Source organism: Electrophorus electricus, chromosome 22, assembly GCF_013358815.1.
Source record: "Electrophorus electricus isolate fEleEle1 chromosome 22, fEleEle1.pri, whole genome shotgun sequence".
NCBI lineage: Eukaryota > Metazoa > Chordata > Actinopteri > Gymnotiformes > Gymnotidae > Electrophorus > Electrophorus electricus.
This window is the reverse complement of record NC_049556.1, coordinates 2,669,768-2,685,807: the sequence shown is the minus strand read 5'-3', so window position 1 is coordinate 2,685,807 and position 16,040 is coordinate 2,669,768. Positions and strand designations below refer to the sequence as shown.

Sequence of the window (16,040 nt, the reverse complement as noted above, 5' to 3'; positions counted from 1 at the left end):
AAAGCAACTGTAGTTAATAAATCCAAGCCTCCCATTCAAATGATTCAAGTCAATGATCTTTAATTTACTGTTTAAGTAAAAATAAAGTGTGGAAATAAATATCCAAGGTAATCGACCATAGAGACGGGTAGAGATCAGGTTAAATCAACTTCACAAAGGTTACGTGCGACTAGACGATATGAACTCGTGGAGCACCTCCAGACTAACCTTGTGGCTAACCTTGTGTACACACTACACAAAGGCAGGCAGGCATTCATAGCTGCATTTCTAGGACATTACACTTAAGGCCAAAAATGACAATTAGGGAAAAAAAATTAATTTTTACTCCATCTGAAGCATTGATAGCAGGAGTATAAAATAAAATGCATATAGTCATATTTACAGCGCATGTATAGTTCATGTGTGTTATCAAATGACTTGAGCAGAGATTTAGGTCTCATTTATTGTCCACAAATGGATTTTGTTGTTCTGGATCAGAATTAATTTATTGTTCATGAATGGGTTTAGTTGTTTTGGATCAGGATTCATTTATTGTTCACAAATGGATTTTGGTGTTCTGGATCAGAATTCATTGCTTAATGTACAATAACAGGCAGCAGTATTTCTTTTTCTTTCCTTCTTTCTTGGTTAAAAGTTTACAGATTACATATGCAACATAAATAATACAACATTTATTTCACACAATGTTGTAAAATCAAAATCACCGAGTCAATAGTCATAGATAAGTGTTTCTGCTCAAATAAAGTTATTTACTTCTAATTAAAATTCAAAAACAGAATTTACAGGTGAACAGACAAAATACTCATCAAAGCCAGACAGTCTGAACACAACCACTAGACTCTACAAACCAAAATCCTGCATGTAGTAAATACATCAAGAGGTGAACACACAAAAATAGTCTAATGCGTGACTGCATTAGCTCATGGACAGCAGCTAAATATTTGACCTGGGGTCCAGGTGAGAGAGTCATGTGTTCAGCACAGCTGTTAAACGCGAACCTCATATACAGGACATACTGCATGCTTGAGAGAAAACGTCAAACGTTACCCGGGCCCAGCAAAAGCACTACAAAGAAAATGGTGATGAAATTGTACCTCCAAAGTAAAAACACACACAAACTGCAGTCCTAGCACATGTTTAAGTCTCCAGCACAGAATGGCTGTTCACCACCCATGACGACATCTGAACACACCGTCTGACCGTAGTGTGGGTGTGGGAACGACCTTAACCTGTTTACAAAGAGGTGCAAACGCAGGAGGCGTGGCATAGGGGCAGACTTCCTGGACTTCGTCACTGTAACACTGCCTTCACCCATTAGGGTGTTTCGGAGCTGAATAAGAGCATCATCTCATGACACATGATAAATGTAAAGAAATAAACGCAGAGGTCTGAGAAAACGTCACCCATTTTCCGGTAAGTGTCCATGGAATGGTTGATCACCTCCGCTGGGATGCCGGACAGCAGCAGTGCTGCAGTGAGAACAGTGGTCTTCATCTTCTTCTCCACCTGGGGTTTGGAAACAGAGTCTCATATGAAAACGTTCCAGGGCCCTTATGTAATGCTACCAGAGACGAGCCCGACCAGAGTGTCCAGCTGAAATGGGACCATGATCACTCCAGCAATCACTGTAATTCATAATGTTAGACTAACATTCAGTGAAATCATACAAACTAACAATGTTGACACGTGAAACCTCAGTGTTTAATAATAAGCATAACTGCAGGCAGGACTAACCTTTGGAAAGTATTTGTATAATCCCATATAGGCCAACTGGAGAGTGAGAAATGGTGCAAATATGGACTGCAAAAAGAATGCACAAATACAATGTAGACATCCAGATTATGCAAAAGGTAATGCACAATCAAATAAACAACTCAGAAGACAACTGGGCCCTGTCCAGGCCTCTCACTCACCAAGTACTGGCACACGAAGACACGCACAAAGATGGCCAGAAGAGCGCTTCCCGTGAGGCGAAAGAGCCGAAAGGAGTCCAGCTCGTCGCCATTGCCGCCACTGTCCTGCGCTGCCTTCTCACTGGCCAGCTGCCCCCTAAGTTTCATTGCATCATCAAAGCGAGACAGGTACTTCTGTAGGCCCCTGCGTGGGGAGCGGGAGCGCGGGTCAACGCTCAGCTCACCCCGCGGCCTCTGCCGTGCCGTTCGGGCCATGTCCTCCTCCTCCGGTCCGGCCCTGGTGCCCAGGATAGGCGAGCCTCTCCGCTCGGGTGTATCACAGGGCGTGCTGCTGTTCCCACCCACCTCCCCCACGTATGGGGAGAGTCTTCTGGAGGAAACAGGAGGAGACCAGGTGTCGTTCCGGTCCAGGTCCAGGTGGAAACGTGGCTCCATCACACGTCTGGTTTCTTTGTTAAAGTGGAATTAAATAATTAAATAAATAAATAAATAAATAAATAAATAAATAAATAAATAAATAGAGAGAGAGAGAGAGAGAGACAGATCAATATGAACCAGCAGATCAATATGAATCAGTAGCGTTATTTTTGCAATTTTCAGAGCAACACAAAATTGCTTTTAATTCATCATGAAGAATTACATCTAATTACACCTATAATAAAGGAGAAACAAAGTCATTGGCGTTATTTTTGCAATTTTCAGAGCAACACAAAATTGCTTTTAATTCATCATGGAGAATTACATCTAATTACGCCTATAATAAAGGAGAAACAAAGTCATTGGTTATTCCACCATCTAAACATTTCATGTCTCTTTAAAGCCTTAAGTTTAGAGTGGAACTCTTTGGCTGCAGTTTGGTAAAACATTTCTCCATACGAATACATCTTTAAAATATGCTGCGTCAGTCCAAATGGCGCAGTTAGCTCAGAACCACATAAACTCTGGTCATGTTACCTTTTAACAGACTGTTTCTGACAAATAGATACTTGGGGCTTCTTGAAGTGGGAACGACCCACAGAGAGTCGCAAGCCTGGATTAGATGGTTTACCTCTCATACACCCGAGCAATACGAGCTAAAAAGATAACAATGAAAACATGAAAACCAAATAATCTGTGAGGGATGTCAAACGAACAGAAGGGCATGTCTTACCGTTGCTTTCCCCGTCGCTCTTACTGAATCCCACGATTTTATTCATCCTGTCTTCGGAATTCATTAACAGCTTCCTCCTGCGGATCTCAGCCCGTTTCTGCGCAGCAGTGCGAGACGTTTTCTCTTCATGGCTGTCTTGAGCAATGTCGTCAAATGACTCCATTTTCTTAAGGGAAAAATATTTGTGGTTGCCGCCGGTCCGTTTTCTACTTGTTCAGCGTTAGTGCGGCTTTCTATTCCATTGAAACATATGGCGCGGCAAAGGCCTTCATTGTACTGAACACACTTCGGACGCGTGATGATGACGTCCGCAAATTGCGTCAACTCGGTAAACTAAAAGGGTAGCGGAGATTTGATGGCCGTCGATACCCTAACACGTGACAGACGGCAGGGAGCGGTGGTTCAATTAATGGGATTACAGAGAATGGGATTACGGATTATTGTTTAAAAAACAGTTTAAAAACTAGCAAGCCGTGTACATGCCCAGCTGTGATGGAGACTCTGTTAATGTTAATCTGTTTAGTGCAGTTCATCTACATCAGCGGCTCTTCATAAAACGTAGAAAAAGTATTGATACAAAATAAAATAAGATAAACATTACGTTAGATTAGGTAATAAAAAAAACAGAATCTTTGATATCATATTAGGCTTGTTCATTAGACGTGTGTCTACTTACACACACACACACACACACACACACACACACACTGTACGGCATACTTAATCACCCACATACACATACAACCAGTACATCAATAAGTGGTGGTAGAGGAGGTAGAAGCATGAATGGATGAATAATAACATAATCAATACTATTTTGTTCCATACCCAGACAGACGTAATGATTTATTTGCCAAATGACAGTGACCAGGACGGTGTTGACTACCCACTGCGTCACACTCTGGCAAGAACCCAGCCGCATATCATGTTGTTGTACCATTCACATACTGTTCCAGTTTGTTTCCGTATGCTTGTGTCCTCTCATTGGCTGGTTCCAATATGCCCCAAACTTTTGAAATAATAAAAAGAGTGTTTACAGAAAAAGAGGTTTAAATGTTAAATAAAAAATCTTAATAACATCAAACATAAAGAATCATAGAGATTCTGTATCCTTATAAAATAATCTGTGTCCAGATCAGGGACCTCTGTAGATGCCTCTGCAGGCTTCTGCAAAGGTAGGTTTCAGCAGACCTTTGTATAAGCTATATCTCCACCAGGGACAGCATGGTAAAAAAAAAAACCAACCCACATCTTTCAGGTGTAAGATGAAATCTTTTTTTTTTTTTTTTAAGAGAAGTCTTCTCTTGCAACAAGGTCCAACTAGTATAGGTATTGAATATAAATTTGCATATATTGAATAATGTATGGTTTGGATATAATGGATTTGGATTTCAAACGCTAATATGTAAAAGAAGGTGAGGCGATAACTCCTGAAAATTGTATAAAAAAATGTGGGTTCTTTGTGTCAGACATTCTCCAGAGGATACCTCAGTAATGCTTGTTAAGATCGAATGGCATTAAAGAACAGGACCTGTTGTTTTCTTCAACTAATTCTCAAGTTTGCATCTTTATTCTTGATTGAAATATAAATTATTATACCAGCATATAGAGGAATACAGGAATGAAACCATGACCAAGTACAATTAGTCTGTTTCAATAAGCTTCAATAAGGGTTTGTAATTAAATGTGAACTTTTTTCTTACCAACCCCATTTGCCCAACCATGCCAAGGTCTCTTTCGTGATCTCTAGGCTTACTGGGAAAGCCTGTACCTGGGGAACCACGTTGGTTACCAATGCATCCCTGCTTATGAACAATTATAGCGCTTTCATCCAAGAGTTGAAAGCCGTGTTCTCTCAGTGAGGGTAACTAAACAGGGAGCGCGGGGTACATAGAACCGAGGGGCGAGATCAAATGGGAATATACTAAACATAAGCGAGCAAAGATCCGAGACGAACGATACCTAACCAAACACATAAGAGCGAGGACGAACGAGCGCTAACTAAACACAATGAGTGAGTATAAACGAGAACTAACCAGAAACAATGACCGACAAACAAGCGACCTAGTAACGTGGTTTAAATAAGACTACAATTAGGGACAAACTCCTAGCTGGAGACTAATGGGAGGAGACAGCGAACCATAGAGACGGACGAAAACCCGGAAGTAACTAGGTTGCCCGGGAAACGGGGAACGCTCCAGTCTGTGGACGTGACAGTCTGTTTTATTTTTTTTATTGACACCCCCCCCCCCCCCTTACAATCCTACATTAACCTTTAATGCAGCGATAATAGTAACATGACAAATGTAACTCATTAGTTTATTACAAACTCTTCACATAAGACATTACAATTAAAATAGAACATAACATTCATATGAATTAAAGTGGAGAAATGCTAAATTCTAAAGAGAAATATAACCATATATTAATGTCATGGTAGTGGCACAGAGAAGACAAGTGATGGCAGGCAGCTGTGGACAAAGTAGTGAGGAGAACAAAAAAGTGCTGCAGAGAACCTGTGCATGGGATCCAGTGGACATGTAGTCAGATTGCTGGAAGTCAGGACTTGAAAGATTTCCCCAAGGAGAGGAGAAACAATCCAGAGAGTTAGATGTAGGGATATGAATACTGGAAGAGTGGGAACAGAGGAAAATGGCTGGTGGATTGTTGCAAAGGAAAGTAATTAAATCCTCAGGAGTAAAAGATGAGGGAGGGGGTGGTTAAGAAGAGAACAAAAAAAATACTGAAGAGCTTGCATGGATCAGATGCCAATCGAAATCTTCCTCTGGAGTAGGATGCCTTTGAAGATGTTACTTCCAGTGAGAACTTGGAAAGGGGAGACTGGTATGAGCTGAGGTCTGAATCTAGAGAGTTCCCTCCACCGCCTCTCTGCACTCCCCATTTCTCTCTCGTGCCAATGCAGCCACGGGGGGGTAGGTAGGGCAGATCGAGCTGGTCTGCAAAAGAGAGGACAAGATTAGTTCAGGAGAGTGTAGGAAAGGAAAGAACTGGAAACTATACTGAGAGAGAGAAAGCACCGACTGTGACAGAAGGATAAACACAGGAGGTATGGACAGAAAGAGTAGGGTGGGAGAGAGAAGGATAAACACAGGAGGTATGGACAGAAAGAGTAGGGTGGGAGAGAGAAGGATAAACAGTGATGGTCTGAGAGCTGGGGGGGGGGAGGACTGCAATGTCCAGTACTGTGGTGGTCCAGGTGAAAATCAGTTCCAGAACATTGCCCACTCTGAGCTGGAGGAGACTAGTGGAGGGCAAGGTCGACTGAGGACAGCAGCAGAAGGAAGCAGGAGGAGAGTAGCTTGTTTGACGGAAGGTTGGCGTCTCCAAGGAGAACGAGTGAGTTTCCTTTAATGGGGAAGTGACTGAAGAGGGCATCGTGCTCAACAATGAAGCCATCTACAGAAACTGGAGGGCAGTAGATGACAGTGAAGTGTAGTTTACTGGACAAAGACACTAATAGCATGAAATTCAAAAGGGACTGAACAAGCAGAGAAGGAAAGTGGGGTGAACCCCCCACTTTTGAGAACAATAAACCTGTTCCACCTCACCTACTGAGACATCTTAGAGAATGTGTGAATGAAAAGGCAGAGGACATGCCGGCTGGGGTCAAGTTCCCTGGGGTGATCCAGGATGCTAAGGCTGAGATGAAATCAGCATGCAGGACAGCAGATTAGCACATTAAATGAGGCTGCTGTTGTTGCCATGTCTGACAATGATAGTGTGTAGATCTGTGGGGTATGTAGACAGGAATTGCGAGATATTTTAGGTTGGAAAGATGTTTAGTTTTATGGATGCATTTGAGGAAAGAAACAGGGGGTTAAAAGATACTTAAATGGAGTTTGAGAGAGCTGCCTCGGTGGGGTGAGAAACTAGAAGAAAAGCAGAATGAAAGCCTTCTATAGGTGTTGGTAACTGGGGAGTCATCCTAATTTAAATGTTCAGCAAGTGCCGTGTCTGTCTCCAAAATCACACATGGAGCCAAAGTAAAACTAGACCTGCAGTGAGTAGCTACAGCCAACAAGCAACTAGGTCCAGACAAGAAGCCTAGAATTGAATTGAATCCAAGGCAAAAGTAACTTAAACTCAGAGCCTACTTAATCAACCAGAGGATAGTTTAAGAGAAATACATTTTTACTGTTCCTATAAGATGCAATGTACACCATACTTCTGACACACTCTTTTGATTACATTTTTTCCAATTTCAGTCCTACAAGCCTAAACTCACTACAAAGAGCAAATGCCTCTAGCATTACATTCCTATTTCAGACACCCACAGGGTTAACAACAAATGTTTCAGTTAAATGAAGTGCATCAGAGCATGCAAACCAATTAACTATTGGTATATTGCCAGCTGCACTTCAGAACACATGTCCTACTCTCTTCTAATCCAAAGGGTCAGACACAGTTTCTTGAATGGTCTCAACACCTTCTAATGGAAAATTCATCTTCACATGGACACTTGCACTGCCCTCCAGCCACAATGTCTAGTGTTCCATCCTGCTGCTGAGATTTTACAGTTCTACACATTACACAACCTACATTATACAAACAAAACAATGTTATTTTCAATGAAAGTAGCATGTACCACATATTTAAACATTTGTTCATACTGTACATTTCTTCAAATGTTTTCATATGAACACCATCTATCAAAGCAGTTATGCATGAAATTTCAGTCAATGAAATTAATTCCATCTTTAAGGCAGTTAACATGCAAAATCCTAAATTTGAGAGAAAAACTGCAAAAGATCATCTAAGTGTATGTTACAGCTATGTAGATGGACAGTGATAATGTTTTTGTGAGAGAAATAAAAGTGTATACGTGTAAGAGTTACACTGTGTGTGTGTGTGCACATTACGTGTGAAAGATACTGCCACACGTGTGTCAGAGAGAGGGGGATATTGACGGTGTGCACCTGTGTAGATACAGGCAGTCAGTAACTCACTGTAGTTACTGTGTATCCAATATGGAACCTACAGTAAAGCAGAGAGCTGCTTCACTCCTGAGCCTCCTGGTTTATTGCAGTTCAGATTCAGCTCTCTCAGGTGTGATGAGGGGTCTGACCTCAGAGAATCACAGCCTTCCTCTATAATATTGAGAGAGATGTTCAATGCCATAAATGTAAATGTTAATGTAATATTGTACCAAGACAGCCTGCAGCAAATAGGAGAAAAACTCCACACAAGCACTTAGATAAAATCTCTGAGAGAGAGAGAGATAGTTATTAAAAACCTCAGTTGTCTCTTTGACTCATCACTCACCTTTGAGTCCCATGTCAAGTCACTCACCAAAACAGCATTTTATCATCTGTGCAATATTGCGAGCCTTTGTCCTACGCTCAGTGATAATGATTCAAGAATGTTGATAAATATTTTCTTTTTTCCCCGCCGCATCGATGACTAATGGATAAAAATTAAGGTGACAACGAAAAGCAATGGTAGGACCTGTATCTCGGTCTCTCGGTCAACTCTCTAGACCTAGCCAAGTCATGGGGAACTTGGAAGGAGTTCACTCCTTTCTTAGAACTGGCTATGCCAGATGCTGATGAAGCAACACAAGTAACGTTGTTTTACTGCCTAATAGGGAAATGGGCAGAGAACTGGGCAACATGGTAATGGCCGACATCACGGCAGAAAAGTACTTTTGAACAGATTAAGGATTCGGTAATTAGGGATTGTGTGGGCAACAAACAATGCCATGCTACGATAAATTACTCAGAGAGGATGAACTAACTCTGGAGAGATTACTCATGGAAGATGAACTAACCCTGGAGCAATTACTTAGGGGCAGTGGTAGCTCAGTGGTTAAGGTAGTTGACTAGTAATCAGAAGGCTTCCAGTTTGAGCCCCAAAACGGCCAGTTTGCCGCTGTTGGGCCCATAACCAAAGCCCTCAGTTGCTTTGGATAAAAGTGCCAGTTAAATGCTGTAAATGTAAACTAGCCCTGGAGAGATTACTCAGAGAGCATGATATAAAACTGCAGATACTCCTCAGGGAGAATGGGTTATCCCTGGAGAAAGGTGTGCTTTCAAGAGAGAACAGTAAAATGTTGCCAGAAGAATGACAGAAGACAGTTGTAGCTCAGTGGTTAAGTTATTTGACTAATAATCAGAAGGTTGCCAGTTCAAGCCACACTGCTGTCAGGTTGCCACTGTTGGGGGAAAAAATGTGATGCATTTGGGAAGGAATGCAAAAAGTGGGGGAAAGGCATTGCAAAGTACAGAACCCAGATGGTGAAAGCCAGTCCACATGGTCAGAGAAAGACACAATAAGATAGCTGATGACATTATAACAGTCTTGGAGACAACAGAACAAAGAAGCAGTTGACTGTGTTAAGGGGAACATGAAACAGCTTTTTGCTGGAATGCAGCTGGGTGATGAGATTGTGAAGTCCAGATAGATTGCAGAGTGTCCTGGAACATCATTTCAATAAATCTGTTGAACTCCAACACATAACTAACATACACTGACAAAACTCTAGTGATGTTGCACCCAGTAGATGAGGGTAGAATTAAGCTGAACCTTCCCAGGAATCAGAAATGGTACAGGTTAGAGTTAGTAGTTGATGACCAAAAGGCCAGAGAGATAATGAAACTGATTGGAGTACACTATGAGATGAAGCTGATTGGTGGACACTATGAAAGGAATCTGATTGGAGGACACCACAAGATGAAGCTGATTGGTGGATACTATGAAATGAAGCTGAGTGGAGTAAGGCAGACCATGAATGAACTGAGAAACCTTCAGTTCAGGCAAGTGCGATACTGACAGATAATAAAGTGACCTGTCTACACAGAGTCAAGTAGACAGGGTGAGAGTTCAACCCATAGCTCTACAGACATGCTTGAGGAAATGTAGAGAAACTACACAGAACTGATACAAAATATCTTGTAACTACACACAAAATTAATTGATTTTGGACATTAGCTTGTTTAAAGCAGAAATAAAGTTCACTGTGTTCTGGTATCTTGTTTAAATCAGAGATAACACTCACTGTGCACTGGTATCTTGTTGAAATGTCACATCAAGTGTGTCCAGTCCACACTGATTTATGCTTGTTCATTTTACATCCTGTGTATCCAGTCTATACTTATTTTATATGTATGTCAGTTGTACATTTCTAAACCTCAAATAGGGAATAGACACACCTATATGATACAGTAATAATTATATGATATGGTTATATGATACAGTAATAATTGTAACATCCATGATCTCTGGTTATATGATATAGTAATAAGAGTAATATCCATGATGTCTGGTTATATGATACAGTAGTAAGAGTAATATCCATGATGTCTGGTTATATGATACAGTAGTAAGTGTAACATCCATGATCTCTGGTTATATGATACAGTAGTAAGTGTAACATCCATGATCTCTGGTTATATGATACAGTAGTAAGAGTAATATCCATGATGTCTGGTTATATGATACAGCAGTAAGAGTAACATCCATGATCTCTGGTTATATGATACAGTAGTAAGAGTAATATCCATGATGTCTGGTTATATGATACAGCAGTAAGAGTAACATCCATGATGTCTGGTTATATGATAAAGTAGTAAGTGTAACATCCATGATATCTGGTTATATGATATAGTAATAAGAGTAATATCCATGATGTCTGGTTATATGATACAGTAGTAAGAGTAACATCCATGATATCTGGTTATATGATATAGTAATAAGAGTAATATCCATGATGTCTGGTTATATGATTTAGTAATAAGAGTAATATCCATGATGTCTGGTTATATGATACAGTAGTAAGTGTAACATCCATGATATCTGGTTATATGATATAGTAATAAGAGTAATATCCATGATGTCTGGTTATATGATACAGTAGTAAGTGTAACATCCATGATCTCTGTGCAAATACAGTCTGATGTTTGTTTTTATTGTTGCACTGGAGAAATGAAACTAATGTAACTAGCTAGTATTGGAACCCATTCAGTCCTTTACTTTTCATAAGAACAATTATTAAACCCTTTTTTATTCACTTCGTTGGAACCAAATCAAACTACACATTACTCAGTCATGGGTGTCATCATTGGTCAGCTCCATAATGTCCAGGCCAGTGGTGTGTGGTGTCCAGGCTAGTTGTGTAGTGTCCAGATACTGTAAGAATAGGACAAAATGATCAGACATGAACACACTCATCACAGTCAGCCATCAGACTGTACACTGGTAAAAGGAGTGTGAATGCCATCACAAGATTTGCGTGAGTTCATTGTAACATCCAGTTCTTCATCAAGCAGCTCATGCTGTGGTTGTGTGTGTCCACATGATAAAGTGAGTTTGGGTTTATATTGTTACTGCAGCTGTAGGTGAGATTTTGTCTCAAGCAAATAATTAGAATTTTTTAAAGAATCTACTGAACTTAGGAACAATGTGAAGTGAGTGAATGAAGAGAGAGAGAGTTTGTGAATGTGAATCTAATTAATACATTGATGGTGTGTGTGTGTCAGAAAGAGGAAGAGGGTAATAGCAATTATATCTGTGTGTGTGTGTGTGTGTGTGTGTGTGTGTATGTGTGTGAGTGATTGTGTGTGTGTGTGTGTGTGAGTGAGAGGATACTGAATGTGATTGTGTGTGTGACGATACTGTGTGTGTGTGTGTGTGTGTGTTTGTGTGTGAGTGAGAGGATGCTCACTGGGTCTGTGTGTGTGAGGATATTGACTGTATGTTTGTGTGTGTGAGGATATTGAATGTGTATGTGAGAGGATACTGACTCTATGTGTATGTGTGTGTGTGTGTGTGTGTATGTGGATATTGTCTGTGTGTGTGTGTTTGTGTGTGTGTGTGTGTGTGCGTGCATGTGTGAATGAGAGGATATTCACTGTGTGTGTGTGTGTGTGTGTGTGTGTTTGAAGATATTGACTGTGTGTGTGTGTGTGTGTGTGTGTTTGAGGATACTGACTGTGTGTGTATGTGGGATGGATATTTTTCTCTGTGTGTCGGGGGGATTGACTGCATAAGTGTGTGTGTGTGTGTGTGTGTTCTGAGAGACAGTGAGAGAGGATACTGACTGTGTGTGTGAGAGGATACTGACTGTGTGTGTGAGAGGATACTGACAACATCCTCTCATGCTGTGTGCGCTTGCGTGTGTGAGTGAGAGGATATTGACTGTGTGTGTGTGTGTGTGTGTGTGTGTATGTGTGTATAAAGAGACAGTAAGTCAGTAACTCACTGTAGTTTCTCCAGTTTACAGTGTGGCTCCTCCAGTAGAGCAGAGAGCTGCTTCACTCCTGAGTCCCCTGGTTTATTGAGGTTCAGATTCAGCTCTCTCAGGTGTGATGAGGGGTTTGACCTCAGAGCTGAAGCCAGAGCAGCACAACCTTTATCTGTAATACTGCAGTTATACAGCCTGTAGAGAGAAGGAGAAATTCCTCACACTTACAGATCAGTATACATACACATGTTGTGATAGTGATGCAGTGATGGTGTGTGTGTATATAGAGAGAATGAGTGAGTGAGTGTGTGAGTGAGTAAATGTGAATCTAATTAATACAGTGATGGAATGTGTGTGTCAGAAAGAGGAAGAGGGTAATAGCAATTATATCTGTGTGTATGTATTTGTGTGTGTGGGGATATTGACTCCATGTTTGTGTGTGCATGTGTGTGTGTGTGTGGATACTGAATGTGTACACGTGAGAGGATACTGACTGTGTGTTTGTGTGTGTGAGAGAGAGAGGGAGAGAGAGAGCTTAATGACAGTGTGTATTTGTGCGTGTGTGTTTGAGGATACTGACTGATGATATTGAGTGTGCGCATATGTGTGCGAGGATATTGGGTTTGACTGTATGTGTATGTATGTGTGCTTGTGTGTGTGTGTGTGTGTGTATATATAAAGAGACAGTAAATCAGTAACTCACTGTAGTTTCTCCAGTTTACAGTGTGGATCCTCCAGTAGAGCAGAGAGCTGCTTCACTCCTGAGTCTCCTGGTTTATTGAAGTTCAGATTCAGCTCTCTCAGGTGTGATGAGGGGTTTGACCTCAGAGCTGAAGCCAGAGCAGCACAGCCTTCATCTGTAATACTGCAGTTATCCAGCCTGCAGAGAGAAGGAGAAAAACTCCTCACACTTTCAGCTCAGTACACGCACACACACCCTATGCTAATGAGCATGTGCGCACACACATGCTTACACAAATGCAAACACATAATCACAATCACACTGCCTCACCCCCACACAACCACACACACAAAAAGTTACAATGTGTGGTGTTGGGGGGGGGGGGGTGACACACTGTGTGTGAGGTGTGTTAATTCAGAGCACTGTTAACAAGAAAATAAACAAATTAAAACTGCTTCTTTGTTAGCTCCACTGCTCACTAAGTTTGGAAACAGTCCCACAAGTCAACAGGCAAACAATACATTGACAGTGCAAACTGAATTACTATAAACTGATCAAAGACACTAACAGTATAAACAGCCACTGATTCAGACACTAAAGTATTGGAGGACAGACAGAAGTGTCATGGTACAGCCCCTAACCCCTCAAATGTGTGCGTGTGCGTGTCTGTCCGTATTGCCACGCCCTCTTGTGTTGTGCACCTGATCCTTGTTGTGTGTAATTGTCATGAGTGTATATAAGTCTCGTGTCGTATCGTCAAGGTTGTCGGTGTTTGACCTATGTAGTGTGTTTGTGTGTGTTGAGTTGTGCTTATGATTAAAATGTATGTTATGTTTAACGTGCCTCGTCCCCGCATCCTCCTTAACCTGTTAAACATCACAGAAGGGTGAATACAATTTTATAATCATGGAGTTCCATATTCCCTTGGAGGAAACTGAACAAAACTGTTAGTTTGTGTAACAGAGATAAAGAAGCAGTGTGATGATATTGTGCAGAGATTAAGTGCAGGCAGTTCACACTGAGCAGTGGGGAGTGATATCCACACAAACCCCAGAAGAGGAGAAAGCCCTGGATATACTGGTTCATCAGTGTCTCTTAGGATAAGAGGAGGAACTGATGTGTGTGGAGAAGAATGTCCATCTCCATCCCCTCAGCCTGTCTCTCCACAGTACCCTTCACCTGCTCTAGTCCTGCTGCATCTGCTGGGCCTCTCAGGCAGGACCCAGCTGAAGATCACCACCTGAGCCTGAGAGAGCAGCGTTTGTGGGTGCAGCCAGGAGCTCATATTAATAGAAGACGAGAAGCTACTCTTTAACAAAGTTGCTCTTTTAGAGACACACTATGCAAGGCCTTCAATATCAGTTTCAATAATCTTGAACAAGGGAAATGTAAAATATTACCATGTATTCACTGAATAAACATGGATCAAAGATAAATAAATAAAGATTTATTTATTTAGTAAAGACTTGCTTAGTAAACTATGATTATTTTCAGACACAACAGTGACTAGTCAGAGAGAAGACCTGTCATTTCTTTTTTTAAACAGTTTTAAGGGATTGCTTATATTTGCCAGGTGTCACGGTTGGCCGGGCATCCAGAAGGAGGGACACGCCCACTCCTGCTAGGGAGCGCACTACATCCCTGCCTTGTTCCCAGTCCCCTGCCTACTAATCACCTTCACCTGTCCCGTGTTCTCTCTCTCTATTTAAACTCACAGGTCCTGAGAGAAAGCGCTGCACATTAGTGGAACGCCGGACTACTCACTTCCACCCTGTACATCGCTACACAGAGTGTTAGGACTGAGTATCGTTGATAATTTGTTGTGGTTTTTCACGTATTGACAATGCAGAATAAAGAGCACTTTGGCTCAACCTTGCCTTTCGCTTCCTCTGTGCCGCCACCATCACAACAGGTATTTATGTTTTCAGGTTTGTCCATCAGCTGGTTTGAATATGTGGACTATTATGGGTCATATACAGAAGACTGAACCCATTATTCTGAGTTGTAGTCCAAACTCTGGTCTATGTAGTTTTGTTCTCATCTTCCCCCACTGCTGTGCTCATCTTTGTTCTCACTGTCAGCGGGAGGGCAGGAGCAGAGTCCAGCGCTGGTTTGTATAAAATGGGAAAAAGTCTCATTTAAATACGAGGAACAACAACCAGTCCACAGTCAAAAAGGCAAACAGTGTAAATAGACAAAGGTCAGCACTAGGAAGACCAAACAGCAGACTTTGGTAAAAAGGGCAGACACACAGAAACAGAAACATGTTCAGGAAAAGTGGAAAAAAAACAAGACTACTTTACATACACCAGTTTAGAAATACAACTCAGATGAGATTTCACAAAGACAGACACAAAAGGACAGGACTGTTTACAAGACTAACAAGGGAGACTATGGAAAACAGGTAAGGTCAATAAACAGGGGAACTGAATCTAACAAAGTGGACAGGAGGATTATAGGAGTCTGATAGTGCAGTGTCAGGTATGATGAGAAGAGCAGACGTGACACAGAGAAAGAGGGGTCACATCACGGTCACTTTTACAGGAAGTGAGTTGTTATTCACGACTGTAAATCACTGTCCTACCACCAGCTGAGTTCCTGCGTCAGTGATACCTGATTGCTGTCCCATGGTGTGGGTGATAAGAGAATGTGGTTAGTTGTGATTGGTCAGTGATGGTAAACCACCTGGTCTTGGTGAAGATAAGACTGAAGTCAGGGTCTGGAGGTGGAGGGTTTAGGGGGAGAGTTGGAGTGGAGCTGGAGCAGAGCTGGTGGACTGAGCAGTGAGGTTTGGAGAAACCTCTACCTGGGGCTTTCTCTCTCTACTTCTCTCTCTCGCTCACTCTTTCTTTACCTCTCTCTTACTTTATATCCATCTATTGGGTAACATTCAGGTAGTATGACATAATGTAAATGCTTAAGTAACTTTATAAAGTTAGTTATACATATTCTCATCAATTAAACTGTGCTACACAATAGAATTTACTCTAATACCTTTGTAATTATAATTCAGTCAGATAAATGTATTATATTTTACACGTCTTAAATGTTGGTCTACACCTGTTTCCATCGCTGGTTGTAGGTAAGCAGGGCAGG

The 16,040-nt window shown here is 41.4% G+C and overlaps 1 protein-coding gene and 1 pseudogene across 1 annotated transcript; both read right to left on the bottom strand.

Moving 5' to 3' along the window:
* Window positions 1–656: 656 nt before the first annotated feature.
* camlg (calcium modulating ligand) lies at window positions 657–3,377 on the bottom strand. The gene is made up of 4 exons (XM_027030591.2): window positions 3,064–3,377; window positions 1,914–2,362; window positions 1,735–1,800; window positions 657–1,506 (listed from the first exon to the last, which is right to left on the bottom strand). The coding sequence occupies exons 1-4, from the start codon at window positions 3,224–3,226 to the stop codon at window positions 1,315–1,317; spliced, it is 870 nt and encodes a 289-aa protein (XP_026886392.1). The 5' UTR covers window positions 3,227–3,377; the 3' UTR covers window positions 657–1,314.
* A 7,767-nt stretch (window positions 3,378–11,144) lies between these two features.
* The window catches only part of LOC113567959, a 39,059-nt pseudogene continuing 34,163 nt past the window's right edge, over window positions 11,145–16,040 (bottom strand).

Bases quoted from the DNA above. Each gene is read 5' to 3' on its own strand.
- camlg (XM_027030591.2), bottom strand. From the start codon at position 3,226: ATGGAGTCATTTGACGACATTGCTCAAGACAGCCATGAAGAGAAAACG. The intron at 2,363-3,063 runs GTAAGACATGCC...ACTTTAACAAAG, and splicing joins GAGCGACGGGGAAAGCAACG to AAACCAGACGTGTGATGGAG. The intron at 1,801-1,913 runs GTGAGTGAGAGG...TTCTTTTTGCAG, and splicing joins TCTTCGTGTGCCAGTACTTG to TCCATATTTGCACCATTTCT.